This window comes from Camelina sativa, chromosome 14, assembly GCF_030686135.1.
Source record: "Camelina sativa cultivar CO46 ecotype springtype chromosome 14, ASM3068613v1".
Lineage (NCBI taxonomy): Eukaryota > Viridiplantae > Streptophyta > Magnoliopsida > Brassicales > Brassicaceae > Camelina > Camelina sativa.
Genome location: NC_141893.1, coordinates 8,642,126 through 8,655,630, shown reverse-complemented (window position 1 = coordinate 8,655,630; position 13,505 = coordinate 8,642,126). Strand labels below are relative to the sequence as shown.

General features: G+C 36.1%; 3 protein-coding genes and 1 pseudogene across 5 annotated transcripts; 3 read left to right on the top strand and 1 right to left on the bottom strand.

The window, feature by feature from the left end:
• The first annotated feature begins 159 nt into the window (after positions 1 to 159).
• Positions 160 to 2,689, top strand: LOC104740692 (endoglucanase 2). 2 transcript variants are annotated; one of them, XM_010461372.3, is made up of 7 exons: positions 160 to 292; positions 413 to 620; positions 838 to 1,121; positions 1,212 to 1,646; positions 1,745 to 1,883; positions 1,972 to 2,138; positions 2,245 to 2,689. In XM_010461372.3, exons 2-7 carry the CDS (start codon positions 422 to 424, stop codon positions 2,575 to 2,577), a joined length of 1,557 nt encoding a protein of 518 aa, XP_010459674.2. In that variant the 5' UTR covers positions 160 to 292; positions 413 to 421; the 3' UTR covers positions 2,578 to 2,689. The 2 variants fall into 2 exon arrangements, with proteins under 2 accessions (XP_010459674.2, XP_010459672.2); XM_010461370.2 differs by having other exon boundaries at positions 186 to 620.
• A 47-nt stretch (positions 2,690 to 2,736) lies between these two features.
• Positions 2,737 to 5,171, top strand: LOC104740691 (ATP sulfurylase 2). The gene is made up of 5 exons (XM_010461369.3): positions 2,737 to 3,512; positions 3,742 to 4,147; positions 4,231 to 4,491; positions 4,593 to 4,679; positions 4,798 to 5,171. The coding sequence occupies exons 1-5, from the start codon at positions 2,956 to 2,958 to the stop codon at positions 4,936 to 4,938; spliced, it is 1,452 nt and encodes a 483-aa protein (XP_010459671.1). The 5' UTR covers positions 2,737 to 2,955; the 3' UTR covers positions 4,939 to 5,171.
• Positions 5,172 to 5,956: 785 nt separating this feature from the next.
• LOC104740690 (V-type proton ATPase subunit c2) lies at positions 5,957 to 7,548 on the bottom strand. The gene is made up of 3 exons (XM_010461368.2): positions 7,314 to 7,548; positions 6,918 to 7,203; positions 5,957 to 6,301 (listed from the first exon to the last, which is right to left on the bottom strand). The coding sequence occupies exons 1-3, from the start codon at positions 7,390 to 7,392 to the stop codon at positions 6,169 to 6,171; spliced, it is 498 nt and encodes a 165-aa protein (XP_010459670.1). The 5' UTR covers positions 7,393 to 7,548; the 3' UTR covers positions 5,957 to 6,168.
• A 3,635-nt stretch (positions 7,549 to 11,183) lies between these two features.
• On the top strand, positions 11,184 to 13,129 carry LOC104740688 (aldehyde oxidase GLOX pseudogene; annotated as a pseudogene). Its single transcript, XR_015580233.1, has one exon. The product of XR_015580233.1 is annotated as an aldehyde oxidase GLOX pseudogene (transcript).
• Positions 13,130 to 13,505: the final 376 nt, after the last annotated feature.

The following is a 13,505-nucleotide window of genomic DNA, read 5'->3' as shown; positions in this document are numbered from 1 at the left end:
TTACTTATATCAGTAAGCACATGTTTTGCTTGCTTGGCCTCAACGCCATAACCGCATAACGAGTAAATAAAAACTGGATGTGATGGTTGAAGTTGACTAAATGACTCGTAATGAATTTTACAGGTAACCAAAAAAAGAAGTTGATTAAAAACATTAGAACGTCATCGCAACTACCAAATTGGGACATTGCAACTCGCCCACGTTGCTTCCTTCCCAGGCAAGGGTACTCCCGTAATTACGAAAACAAAATTGGCAAAAACGGATCCCGTCCCGCGTGGTTTGATCAGTGTCGGTGCGCCCTCTCGATTTCATTATTTTTAGCCAAAATCTGTTTGCTTTCGAATCCCTAGATCTAGCCATGTCCATTATTGACATCTAACTCTGTTTTTTTTTTTTTTAATATCGACCTAAGGAGAACAAAATGGTGGCGAAACCAAAGTCAAGATGTTGTTGTTGTACTTGGTTAATCGGTATCATCGTCTTAATCGCTGTTATTCTCGCGGTCGTTTTAACATTCAGGCATAGATCAAACCACTCCGGTGATGATCAACCTGGCTCCATTGATAAGAAGTACGCTGATGCTCTCAAGATCGCTATGCAATTCTTCGATATCCAGAAATGTATACCATTCTTGCACCCACCTCCTCATCACATTTCTCGTTTCTTTGTTCGTTGTAATGCTTATCTCAATTTCTCTATATCCCCTGTTTAATCAAATTGTGAATATCACGGTCTCCAAACTCATAGCTTTTTGAATATCAATTTTTTCTTGAATTACATTTTCAATGTGTTTTTCGCTTTTGGCACAAATTATATATTCATGTTCTTTTGATGCAGCTGGTAAGCTAGAGAACAACAAAATATCATGGAGGGGAGATTCAGGTCTTAAAGATGGAAGTGAAGCAAGTATCGACCTTTCCAAAGGTTTATACGATGCTGGAGATCACATGAAGTTTGGTTTCCCTATGGCTTTCACTGCTACAGTTCTCTCCTGGTCCATTCTTGAGTACGGTGATCAAATGGCTTCTGTTAACTTATTGGATCATGCTAAAGACTCTCTCAAATGGACTACTGATTTCCTTATCAATGCTCATCCTTCTCCAAATGTTCTCTATATTCAGGTACGTTAATGCTCGATCCATCATTATGAATGAATCTTTCATTAGAGTACTGATTTAGATTTATTCAATTTGGCTTTTTTAATCATGGAGGTGGGAAATCCGGAGACGGATCATAAATGCTGGGATAGGCCAGAAACAATGTCTAGGAATAGAACTCTTACCAAGATTGATACAGAGACTCCAGGGACTGAGGTTGCTGCGGAGACAGCAGCAGCCATGGCTGCAGCATCTTTAGTCTTCAAAGAAAGTGATACCAAGTATTCAAGCACGCTTCTGAAGCATGCGAAGCAGTTGTTCGATTTCGCAGACGATAACAGGGGATATTACAGTGTCAACATACCTAAGGTTCAGCCTTATTACAACTCAACTGGATATGGGGATGAGCTTCTTTGGGCATCTTCATGGTTGTACCATGCAACAGAGGATAAAACATACCTTGACTTTGTGTCGAAGAATGGTGAAGAGTTTGGTAATTTTGGAAGTCCGTCGTGGTTTAGTTGGGACAACAAGCTTCCAGGAACACATGTATAATAAAGACAAGCCACTTCTTTATAAATCATATGATTCATGTTCTTGCTTGTTTGATTAATATAACATTTTGGTGTGACTTGTTACGTTTGCAGATACTATTATCAAGATTAACCTTCTTCAAGAAAGAGTTATCAGACAGCAAAGGACTTCAAGGGTATAAAGACACAGCAGAAGCTGTCATGTGTGGGCTTATACCAAGCTCCCCAACTGCTACATCTAGTAGAACTGATGGTACTTTTCTTACATCTCACGTTAAACCATTCACTAACGATAGAAATATTCTGAATCACTAATTGGTAGTTATCTTCTGTTTTGATAGGTGGTCTAATATGGGTTAGTGAATGGAATGCGCTGCAACACCCTGTGTCCTCAGCATTTTTAGCTACACTCTACAGTGACTATATGCTCACCTCTGGTATTAAGGAACTGTCTTGTGATGACCAATCCTTCAAATCTTCAGATCTCAGAAAATTCGCCAGATCTCAGGTCCGTACATATAGATTACTATAGGAATGAGGTTACCAAAATAGTCTATAAAATTAACATCACAATTCAGAGAACAGAACTTGATATAAATATATATAATGTGCAGGCTGATTACATGTTAGGGAAAAATCCAGAGAAAATGAGCTATTTGGTGGGATATGGTGAGAAATATCCAGAATTTGTGCATCATAGAGGAGCATCGATACCAGCTGATGCAAACACAGGATGCAAAGATGGGTTCAAGTGGCTTAACTCGGAGGAACCAAATCCGAACGTAGCTTATGGTGCACTTGTTGGTGGACCGTTTTTGAACGACACGTTTATAGACGCGAGGAACAATTCTATGCAAAACGAGCCAAGCACTTATAACAGTGCTCTTGTCGTTGGTCTCTTGTCGAGTTTGGTTACTACGTCTTCCTCAATAGAATCTTTTATATGAGTCTTTTTTATATAATTAGAATCACACACCTTTATTTGCTTCATTCTATAAATGTTATGTAATGTATAAAAATGTTAAATGTATATGGTTTGTCGAGAGCATTTTACAAAAATGGAACGGGTCCCCCAAGAACAAAGAAGGGGTGAAAAGGACATTTCACAGAAAAGGCAATAATTACATCCACAAACCAAAAATTCTCTGCAAAACGTCAAACTAGAAAAGAAGCAAAAGAGCCAAAAGAGGAAAAACGTGTGGTGGATCTCTTTCAGTCTTCGTCTTCTTCCTTGTTCCTCCCAACATGTTCGACCCTTCACTGTTCACTCTCTACTCTCCACTTCTCTCGCTTCATTCCCAAAGCAGCTATCTTTACGAAGATCCATGTCTCTTCTGATCAGATCCTCCTACGTTTCGCACCTCACTCTCTACCAACCTAGAAACTCAAAGTCATCCTCTTTCACCAATCAAATCTCCTTCGATTCTTCTTTTAATCACAACCCTTTTGTCAATTTGGTCTATAAACGAAACCCAACAATAATGCAATCTGTTTCTTCTTCTTCTTCGAAAATGGCTGTTAGGAGCTCCTTGATTGACCCAGACGGTGGTGAATTGGTGGAATTGATTGTACCGGAATCTGAGATTGGGGCGAAGAAAGCTGAATCAGAGACGATGCCGAAAGTGAAGCTTACGAAGATTGATCTTGAGTGGGTACATGTGATTAGCGAAGGTTGGGCTAGTCCTTTGAAAGGGTTCATGAGAGAAGATGAGTATTTGCAAAGTTTGCATTTTAATTCTCTTAGGTTACAAAATGGGACTTTTGTCAACATGTCTCTTCCTATTGTTCTTGCCATTGATGATGAGGCCAAAGAACAGATCGGATCATCCCAAAATGTTGCTCTTGTTTGCCCCCAAGGTGATATCATCGCTTCTCTCCGAAGGTAAAAACTAAAAGTATATAAAAAATTACAACTTTGTTATGTTTCTTCAAGGAGAAGACTATGTAAAAAGAGCTTCTTTGATAGCTATGGAAGCATTGAATTGAACAATTTGACATTCAACTACTTCAATCTCGGTTCTTTTGTTCGCTGGCTTGTTGATGTGTGTAATCCTGTTTTTAAAGTAATGGACTTTTTTCTTGTTTTGAATCTTTCCTTTGGTGAATTGCAGTGTAGAGATATACAAACACAACAAGGAAGAAAGGATAGCTAGAACTTGGGGAACTACTTCTCCAGGATTGCCTTATGTGGAAGAATACATTACTCCATCTGGAAACTGGCTCATTGGTGGCGATTTAGAAGTTTTTGAGCCGATTAAGTATAACGATGGGCTTGATCATTACAGGCTCTCTCCCAAACAGCTTAGGAAAGAGTTTGATAATCGTCAGGCCGATGCTGTGTTTGCATTCCAGTTAAGGAATCCTGTGCACAATGGACATGCTTTGTTGATGAATGATACACGCAAAAGGCTTTTGGATATGGGTTACAAGAACCCTATTCTCTTGCTTCATCCTTTAGGAGGTTTCACGAAAGCTGATGATGTTCCTCTTGATGTTAGAATGGAACAACATAGCAAGGTGAATAATTCACTGGTCTTTCTCGAGTTTGTCTTCCTTATTAATCATTTAGATTATGATTTTATTTGATTATGATGTTGTAGGTTCTAGAAGATGGAGTTCTTGACCCAGAAACTACTATTGTCTCGATATTTCCATCACCAATGCACTATGCTGGTCCAACTGAAGTTCAATGGCACGCCAAGGCTAGGATCAACGCAGGTGCTAATTTCTACATTGTAGGTCGTGATCCTGCAGGAATGGGCCATCCTACTGAGAAGAGAGATCTTTATGATCCTGATCATGGGAAGAAAGTCTTAAGCATGGCCCCTGGACTTGAGAAACTAAATATTCTTCCATTTAGGGTAACAGAACATAATTTCTTGACTGCAAAATCTTAGTTTCTTGATTATCTCTGAATATGCTGCTTCAATTCTCAATCATGTGTGTTGTTTGTATCTTTCAGGTTGCAGCTTATGATACAGTCGAGAAGAAGATGGCATTTTTCGATCCTTCTCGTGCAAAAGAGTTTCTTTTCATTTCTGGAACAAAGGTAAGAGATAGTTTCAAGTCTTTTGAGTCTTACTGAAGGCTCCAGTTTCCAAGATTCTTCTTGATTGCGATTACACCTGTTTTTTTTTTCTCGGTTTTCTTGTTTTTTTTTCTTGTAGATGCGAACTTATGCAAGAACAGGGGAGAATCCTCCAGATGGGTTTATGTGTCCGAGTGGATGGAATGTTCTTGTCAAATACTATGAGAGCTTGCAAGAAAGCGAAGAATCTTCAAAACAACAAGCCGTTGTTTCAGCCTAAAGAATCTAATTAGCATCTCTTTCAGAATTGAAGCTTCTTTTAGTGATCTATAAGAGGCTTTTTGTTTCACCTTTTTTTGGAATTGTATTGCTTAAACTACACTAGAACCTCTATAAATTAATATTCTTTAAATTAATACTCGCTATAAATTAATAAATTATTCCGATCCGAGTTAGGCTGGTGTAAAAAATAACACATTTCGATAAAATAATAAGATAATATTTTTTTGGAAATCCTATGTAAAAATATGGTCTCATTAATATCATAAATTAATAATCAAATAAACTAAATATATATATATACATATATATCTAAGAAAATATAGTGAGATATGACTTTATTGTTGTTTTCATATTCTTGAATTTGCATTCTTGTTGGAGTTCTCTAATCTTTTTCATTGTTATCTTCTCAAATTGCATTCAAAAATTGTGGAGAGTCCTAAATACGAGTAATTGGTTCTAAAAGTATCGCAATATCATTTTCGACTTCATCATTACCATGAAGGATAGTAGTAGCAATTTATTTTAAACTCTAAATTTCTAACATTTATCATTTTTACCTAAATAATATAGTAAACAATTGACATTCATCCTATTACGATAGCCAAGATTATAAATTAAAAAAAAAAACTCTATAAAAATGTGAATGATAAGAAAATGAGAAAATCTTTTCGTAAATTAATATTTTATTAATTTATCGATAAATCAATATTTTATTAATTTATCGATAAATTAAAAATTATTAATTTATCGATAAATTAAAACCTCTATAAATTAATAAAATTTCATGGTCCCGACCTTATTAATTTATAGAAATTTTACTGTATTACCCTTGAATCCATGTTTTTTTGTCTCATGGAAACTCATAATGTTCTGCAAACTCGAAACCAAATAATGTTCTTGATGATGAGAGAAGTTTGTTAATAATTTTCAAGGTCTTCAATAATATTTTCTCGGTCTCCTCTTTTTCTTTGTCAGTTCATACTTTAGTGAATCGAAAACAAAAAATGAAAGGCAAAAAGAGAATGGTCATATTTTATTACTTATTGATGTATCCATATATGTAGTGTGCAAAGAAAATAAAAATAAATGGTTTTGAAACCAAAAGTCAAATAATTTTCACCCATGGTGTTTGTTTTCATGAGAAACTCAAAACTCACAATACCACAAAAGAACACCAAACCATTACAAGGACTTATAGCTCATATAGCAGAGATACTTTTGAATTGCTTCACTCGGCTCTAGATTGACCAGCTCGAGAAGAGAGGATGATACCAACAATGAGACCGTACAACGCAAGTGCTTCAGCAAAGATGAGAATCAGAATCATTCCCACGAACAACTTCGGTTGTTGTGCATTGGCTCTGCATCACACAAAGACACGAGATTACAAAGACAAACATTTTCACTCACATTATAACAACACATGGCAACAATATCAGGAGCTGCTGCTAAATCATGCACCCTTAGATTCTCACATCCAGTAACAACAACTAACACAACCAATTTCTAAAAGACTTTAAGATAGCAAAACAAGACAGAACAGCCCTAGTATGAAAAGAACTAAGCTCTCGTGATGTTGAATCAATCAAAAACTACCTTGATGTTCAACTTCATCATCACAGGTTCATAAAAGTTTGAATCTTTTCGTGACTCAAAGTATGAACAAAGAATCGAGATTTGACAGAGAATCAAACCAAACACAAAACCAAAACAAGCCTAAGATATGTTTATGAAAAGCTCAACATCTTAGAACAAATTGAATTAGCCTAGAGATGATCAACTTCAGGATCATAAAAGTTTGAATCTTTTCTTGACTCAAGTATGAACAAAGAATCAATCGAGACTTGACAGAGAATCAAACACAAACACAAACCAAAACAAGCCTAAGATATGTTTAAGAAAAGTTCAACATCTTAGAACAAATTGAATTAGCCAGCCTATAGATAATATCATCGTGGAATCAGATAGAGAAGTTACCTAACACCAGCATCACCGACGATGCCAATAGCCATACCGGCAGAGAGACCAGCGAGACCACAAGCAAGACCAGAAGAGAGATGGGCATAACCATCGAAGAGATAGTAAGACTTAGCCTTAGGGTTGATTCCAGTACTGATGATAACAGCAATGATGAGACCATAAATACCTAAAACACCAGCCATAACCACAGGAACAATAGATTTCATAACAAGCTCTGGTCTCATAACACCCATCGACGCTACACCAACCCCGCTCTTAGCTGTACCGTACGCTGCTCCCATACCTGAAAAAAACAAAATCGGATCGGATTGGATCAGAATCAAATCGTTGATTTCAATTTGTGCGAAAAGGAAAAAGAGAGATCGGGGGAATGGGAAATTCAGATGTTGTTACAGGAGAAAACGAGAGCGGCGGCAGCGCCGAGGAATCCGAAGAAAGGAGCAGTTTCATCGCCGCTGAAACTTGAAGCCATGGCTCGTCCGATGAGATCTGATCGGCAAAGAGACAACAAAAGAAATGTGTTTTGAGGATTTGGGAGAGAAACAGAGAAACCAATCTTCTTTTGTTTTTTTTTCTGTCAATATAATAAATGATTTGATTTTGATTGTTTAGTCATTGCCGGCCGTACGTCGGCCTGTGAAATTAAACCGGTCTTAAATTAGCTAACCAAACCGTACCAAAAATGTAACAAAACCGTACCGTAATAAACATTTCATTCACATATTTGTTTTTTTGGAGTTTTGCAATGCACAATTTTCTAATTCTGTAAAAGAGTTGAAAGATTTTGCTTGACGATGTTTTTACTAGGAAATATTTATCTAAATACTAGCCTGTTGGGAAAGTCGAATCCAAAACTTAAAAAAAATACTGAAATTTTGAAACTATTATATACATACGATGGTTAAGAAGAATAAAAGTGGTTTTTGAGTTTTTATAGTCATGACATTTGATGATTTTTGATTACTAATTGACATGGTTATTTGGTATGGAATTTCTGTTTCCTGTTAGTATGTATGAATGAATAAAAGTTGCAAGATAAGGCATTGTTTAGTGTTTGTTTGCTTTATATGCAACGGATCTGTTTAAAAAATTTCTCCCGTGAGCAATATCTATATGAATGCTTAAGCCGATCAGCATGAACTTTTAATCACAGGTCGTAGTTGACATGATGCCACTTCTATGGGAGATGATTTTTCGAGCGACGATAACCATTAGATTAACATTTTTTCAAATAGTATAATAATCATTAACTAAGTCAGCGAAACTTATATATAATAAGGTATGGTGGAGAATAAATCATAACATGAACAGCTTCCAAACAAAATCTTTTTCTTTTTTTTGACTTCTTAAAACACAATCTAATTATAACCGATTAAAAACATGTTAATGTATGTGTGTGTGTTTATAATATGGTAGCGCGAAAATAGGATGCAAATGATTAGCATTAGCAACATAAAAATACAAAGAGTCAACTAACTGCATTCATGAATGGAATGTCATCCGTCAATCATTAGATTTGGTGATACGGCTTATATTAATTTACAAATGTGTAAGTAAACATATACGTCGTCTGTGTAGGGAGAAAAAATAAGCATGTCCAGTCATAACTCAACATGCGAATGTACGTATTATTGAGTGAAAAAGGTGTGTATCAGAAAAGTTCATCTAACATGAAATAAACAAAGGAAAAGTATAGCATTTGTTTTGAGATATAAAAATCTAACTACGAAAAATCAATTTAACACCGAATTCAAATATGTTTATATAACTAACTTAACATCGTTGGGAGTTGGGACAAACACAATAGTACTATTTGATATGCATGAATGTTTTGCGATTCTTTGAAAATTGACATTCGTTTCTTTATTCGCATGCAGTTCATATGTTAGAAAACTTGGGACGACCAAATTAATTAACATGCAATGAACCAGATGATATAGCTCCTTGGAGGTCAAAAACGTTACGGACTTTGACTCGTATAATATATAGTTGCATGTTTGATGTTATGTTAACACAACACCGCCATCATTAACTCGTCCCTTTGCAGCCTACCGAACTAATTAATCTCAAATAATCGATTACGTACATACAAGTCCGTCGAAGATGATGTGAATCCAATAATATAAAAATGTTCATTCGACAGATAGTACATATATCGTGTGTTAAAATTATTTGAATGCAATGATATACCAAAAACTAAGACGGTTGACACCAAAGCAAGCCAATAAAAAAAGGAGTTGAAAGAAATGGACCATATATTAATATATTTGCACAATGTGAATAAATAATGCGAAATTGTTATTTTTATGTATTTCCATTTCGAAACAAATTAACAAGTGGATTCGTTTATATCTGACACCAAGTCAATATAAATTTTTGTTGTGAAATCTTACAAATGTGTGTACATAACATTTGAAATAGTTCTATAAATACGAAATTTATTGTAAGCATTTCAGTGTATATATCAAGATATATGATGAATCTTATGGAGTTTATTAATTCTATTATAGGTATTGTTGCAAATGCTACGCATTTTATAATGTTTAACTAAACATAATGACAACGACTATTATTTATTTCCATTTAGATGATAAGATTAGTGCAAAGACTCCAAACCCTTCGTTGGATTAGAATGGTATATAGAAATATTAGTCCAAAACTCATGTAAACTCGAATTTACTCACAAACTTAATATGCTAAATAATTAATGTTATACATACTATAGAATTCTCACAAATATTTAATATCGGGACTACACCGAGGCAGCGATTTAATGTGCATGAATGTTTTTCTAAAAACTGATATGCGTTTGTATGTTTATTTTATACTTGTTTTGTTATTATTAGTAGTAGAAAACTTGCGAGGACCATAATAATTAGTATGCAACGAACCAGAAGAACATCCCCTGCTTGGTGAACTAAAACGTAAAGAACTCTTGTGACTTGTATAATTATAATATATAGTTTGCATGCATATGTGTTTGAAGTTAACACAACATCTCCATCATTAATTCGTCCCTGCAGTTTCCCAAACTAATTAATCAAATAATCGATAATTACATATGAAGCCCCTCTCGAGGATTATGTAAATCCAATAATATGAATACATTATGTGTTTCCTTCACGAATCATATTCTGATTTATGTAATCATTCAAATAGTGATTACTAATTATTATTATTTGAATACAATCATATACTTACAGAAAATAGATGATTTATCATATGTGATTTTATAGAAAAGAAAAAAAGAGAGTTAATGAAATAATGGATCATACATAATTATCTCCATAAATGTTTTTCTGGTGAAATGTGGATACCAAAATTAAACATCAAAACATATATGTACAGTGAAGACCTTCTTCAATTCCTATTAAAAATCGATTTGAAATCTTTTTATAAGCATTACAATGGAATTAAAATCAGACAATGAAACTTCAATTGTAATTTCATGAATTCTTTTATAGAACATTAAAATCGCCGCTGAACTTTTTTGTTTTAGAGAAACATGCAAAGGATAAATATGAATTAGTATGATATACTTGAAGGAAAAAAAGATGACGACGTCTCCCTTGGAGTTTGTATATTGGTTCTTTACTTCTTTTGCATCGTTTCACACCAGTCGTAAAAAACCATTTTGTACAGTTTGATAACGTCTGAAATCGTTATTAACTAAAAGTTAATTATCACTAACGTTTACGGTTGTGGAAGACCATCAAATAAGAGCAAGTGCATTAGCGTTAGTTTGGTCGTCATTCGATATTAAAATTATAAATTTAAATCAAAATAAACATATTATCGAAGAAATGTTTCTCCAAACGGGACGTAATTTGCTGCGTCCTTCGTTATATGTGGCACCATCTGCGTGGTTGATGTTGTTTGGGTAGGGCGAACCCAAAAATCGGTTCGTCCAGTTCATTTGTGTTTTCTTTCTGACTCTCTCTCTAATATGTTTAATATATTTTTATTTATTAATTTAAATAATTAATCTTTTAAATTTAAAATATTATTATTTTATTCAGGAGATCAATTGTGAAGGGTAACAATGCTCATACCAAACTTAAGAAACTCTGAAAATAATTTTATTAATGTGTCCTACACTAATGTCCATACTCTAATAGTCTTAGAAGTTTGAAAGAAATTATAATGGTATGAAAACAAAATTGTTATTTTCCTTCAACCAACCTTAATCATATAAAATCTTAATAATAGTCGAGACCTTGATTATACTATCTTGCAAATTTTAATATTCAGAGCTAACAATCGTAACGTACGTATACTAATGTCCCGTAGACCACTATATAAACAACACAAGTCACAACACAATTCTCATCATCACACAACACAAAAACATTTCATAAACAAGAAAATCATCAAATAAGAGACAACAAAATGGCAGCACGGGCGACATTCATAATCTATGCTCTCTTCCTAGCATCACTCCAACTCCTCCTAACACGCCACCTGTCCTCCGCCGCTGGAGGATCATGGAACGTCCTCCTCCCCAACGTCGGAATCTCCGCGATGCATATGCAGCTCCTCCGCAACGACCGTGTCGTAATGTTCGACAGAACCAACTTCGGACCATCGAACATATCTCTTCCTAACGGTAACTGCCGTGACAACCCGAACGACGCCGTCTCGAGAATGGACTGCACAGCTCACTCGATCGAATACGACGTCGCGATGAACACCGTCCGTCCCTTAACGGTACAATCAAATACATGGTGCTCATCCGGTTCGGTTAGACCGGACGGTGTTCTCGTCCAAACCGGTGGAGATAGAGACGGGGCGCTAAAAGCGAGAACCTTCTCTCCTTGTAATAACGACCAATGTGATTGGGTCGAAATCGACAACGGTCTCTCGAAGAGAAGATGGTACTCTTCTAACCATCTTCTTCCCGACGGTAAACAACAAATCGTCATCGGAGGTCAAGGACAGTTCAACTACGAGTTCTTCCCCAAAACGACAAATCCTAACGTAGTTGCGTTGCCGTTTTTGGCTGAGACTAATGATCGAGGACAAGAGAACAATCTTTATCCTTATGTGTTCATGAACACCGATGGGAACTTATTTATATTCGCTAATAACAGAGCGATACTACTCGACTATGTTAAGAACACGGTGGTGAAAACTTTCCCGGCGATCCCCGGTGGTGATCCCAGGAGCTATCCGAGCACTGGCTCAGCCGTGCTATTACCGTTGAAGAATCTTGAAGCGGCGAAAATCGAGGCAGAGGTTCTGGTGTGTGGAGGTGCACCGAAAGGATCGTACAACCTCGCTTTTAGAAGGAAGACTTTCGTAAAAGCGCTTGACACGTGTGCGAGGATCAAGATCAACGATGCGGATCCTCAATGGACGGTGGAGACGATGCCGCATGCTAGAGTCATGGGAGATATGACGCTTTTACCTAACGGAGATGTTTTGATCATTAACGGTGGAGCTTCTGGTTCTGCTGCATGGGAGCTTGGTCGTGAACCGGTTTTGGCACCGGATGTATACCATCCCGAGAATCCGGTTAACACGAGGTTTGAGACCATGAACCCGAGTACAATCCCGAGAATGTATCACTCCGCGGCGGTTCTTTTACGTGACGGTAGGGTTCTTGTCGGAGGAAGCAATCCTCATGCGTTCTATGAATTCACCGGAGTGCTTTTCCCCACGGAGTTAAGGTTGGAAGCTTTCTCTCCGGTTTATCTTGAACAGCAGTTTGCTAATCTTCGTCCGAGGATTCAATCTCCTAAATCGCAGTCCAGGATAAAGTATGGGATGAATCTGAAGGTGAAGTTTAGTGTCATCGGAGAAGTTACGGGTCCGGTGAAAGTTACAATGGTGTTCCCTTCCTTCACAACTCATTCCTTCTCGATGAATCAGAGGCTTTTGGTTTTGGACAATGTTAAGTTTACGAGGAAAGGTAGATCAACGACGTATGAGGTTCAAGTGAGGACTCCGAAGTTGGCGATTATTGCACAGCCTGGTTATTATATGATGTTTGTGGTGAATCAAAACATACCAAGCGAAGGTGTTTGGGTAAGGTTACAGTAGTGATCCATATATATATATATATATATTTTTAATACTTTCTGGCTGTGTGTATGTTTTATTTATTGGTTGAATTGGTTCTTTAAGGAAGAACCTAATTTAATTGTACATGAATGTAATAATTAAAAATGTGTGTTCTTGATTTGATGATAATAAATTAATTGGATACTCTTGTTTTGTGTCGGTTGTTTCATTGATATACATATTAAGAAATTCAAGACTAATAATAATTCATCCACTACAAAAAGACCCCCTTTAACTTCGTATAATTTCGAGGGTAACGTGTTCAAACCTGTATGTACATTAAGTTAAGGGATTAATATAAATAGGGGGAAAAACTTGGTATGAACTGAAACAGGAAATTAAATGCTAGTGTATCTTAAGCACAAAGTGATGAAATAGCAAAGAAGTAAAACTTGTCAACTTGATCTTCAGACAGAGACTAGAAAATGCTGGAACCAGAAGCAATCATGCACTTAAAATTGGTCTGACCTTTTTCTGTAACTCTGTTTTAGATGCAACATATAACGTTCGAACGAAGAATTA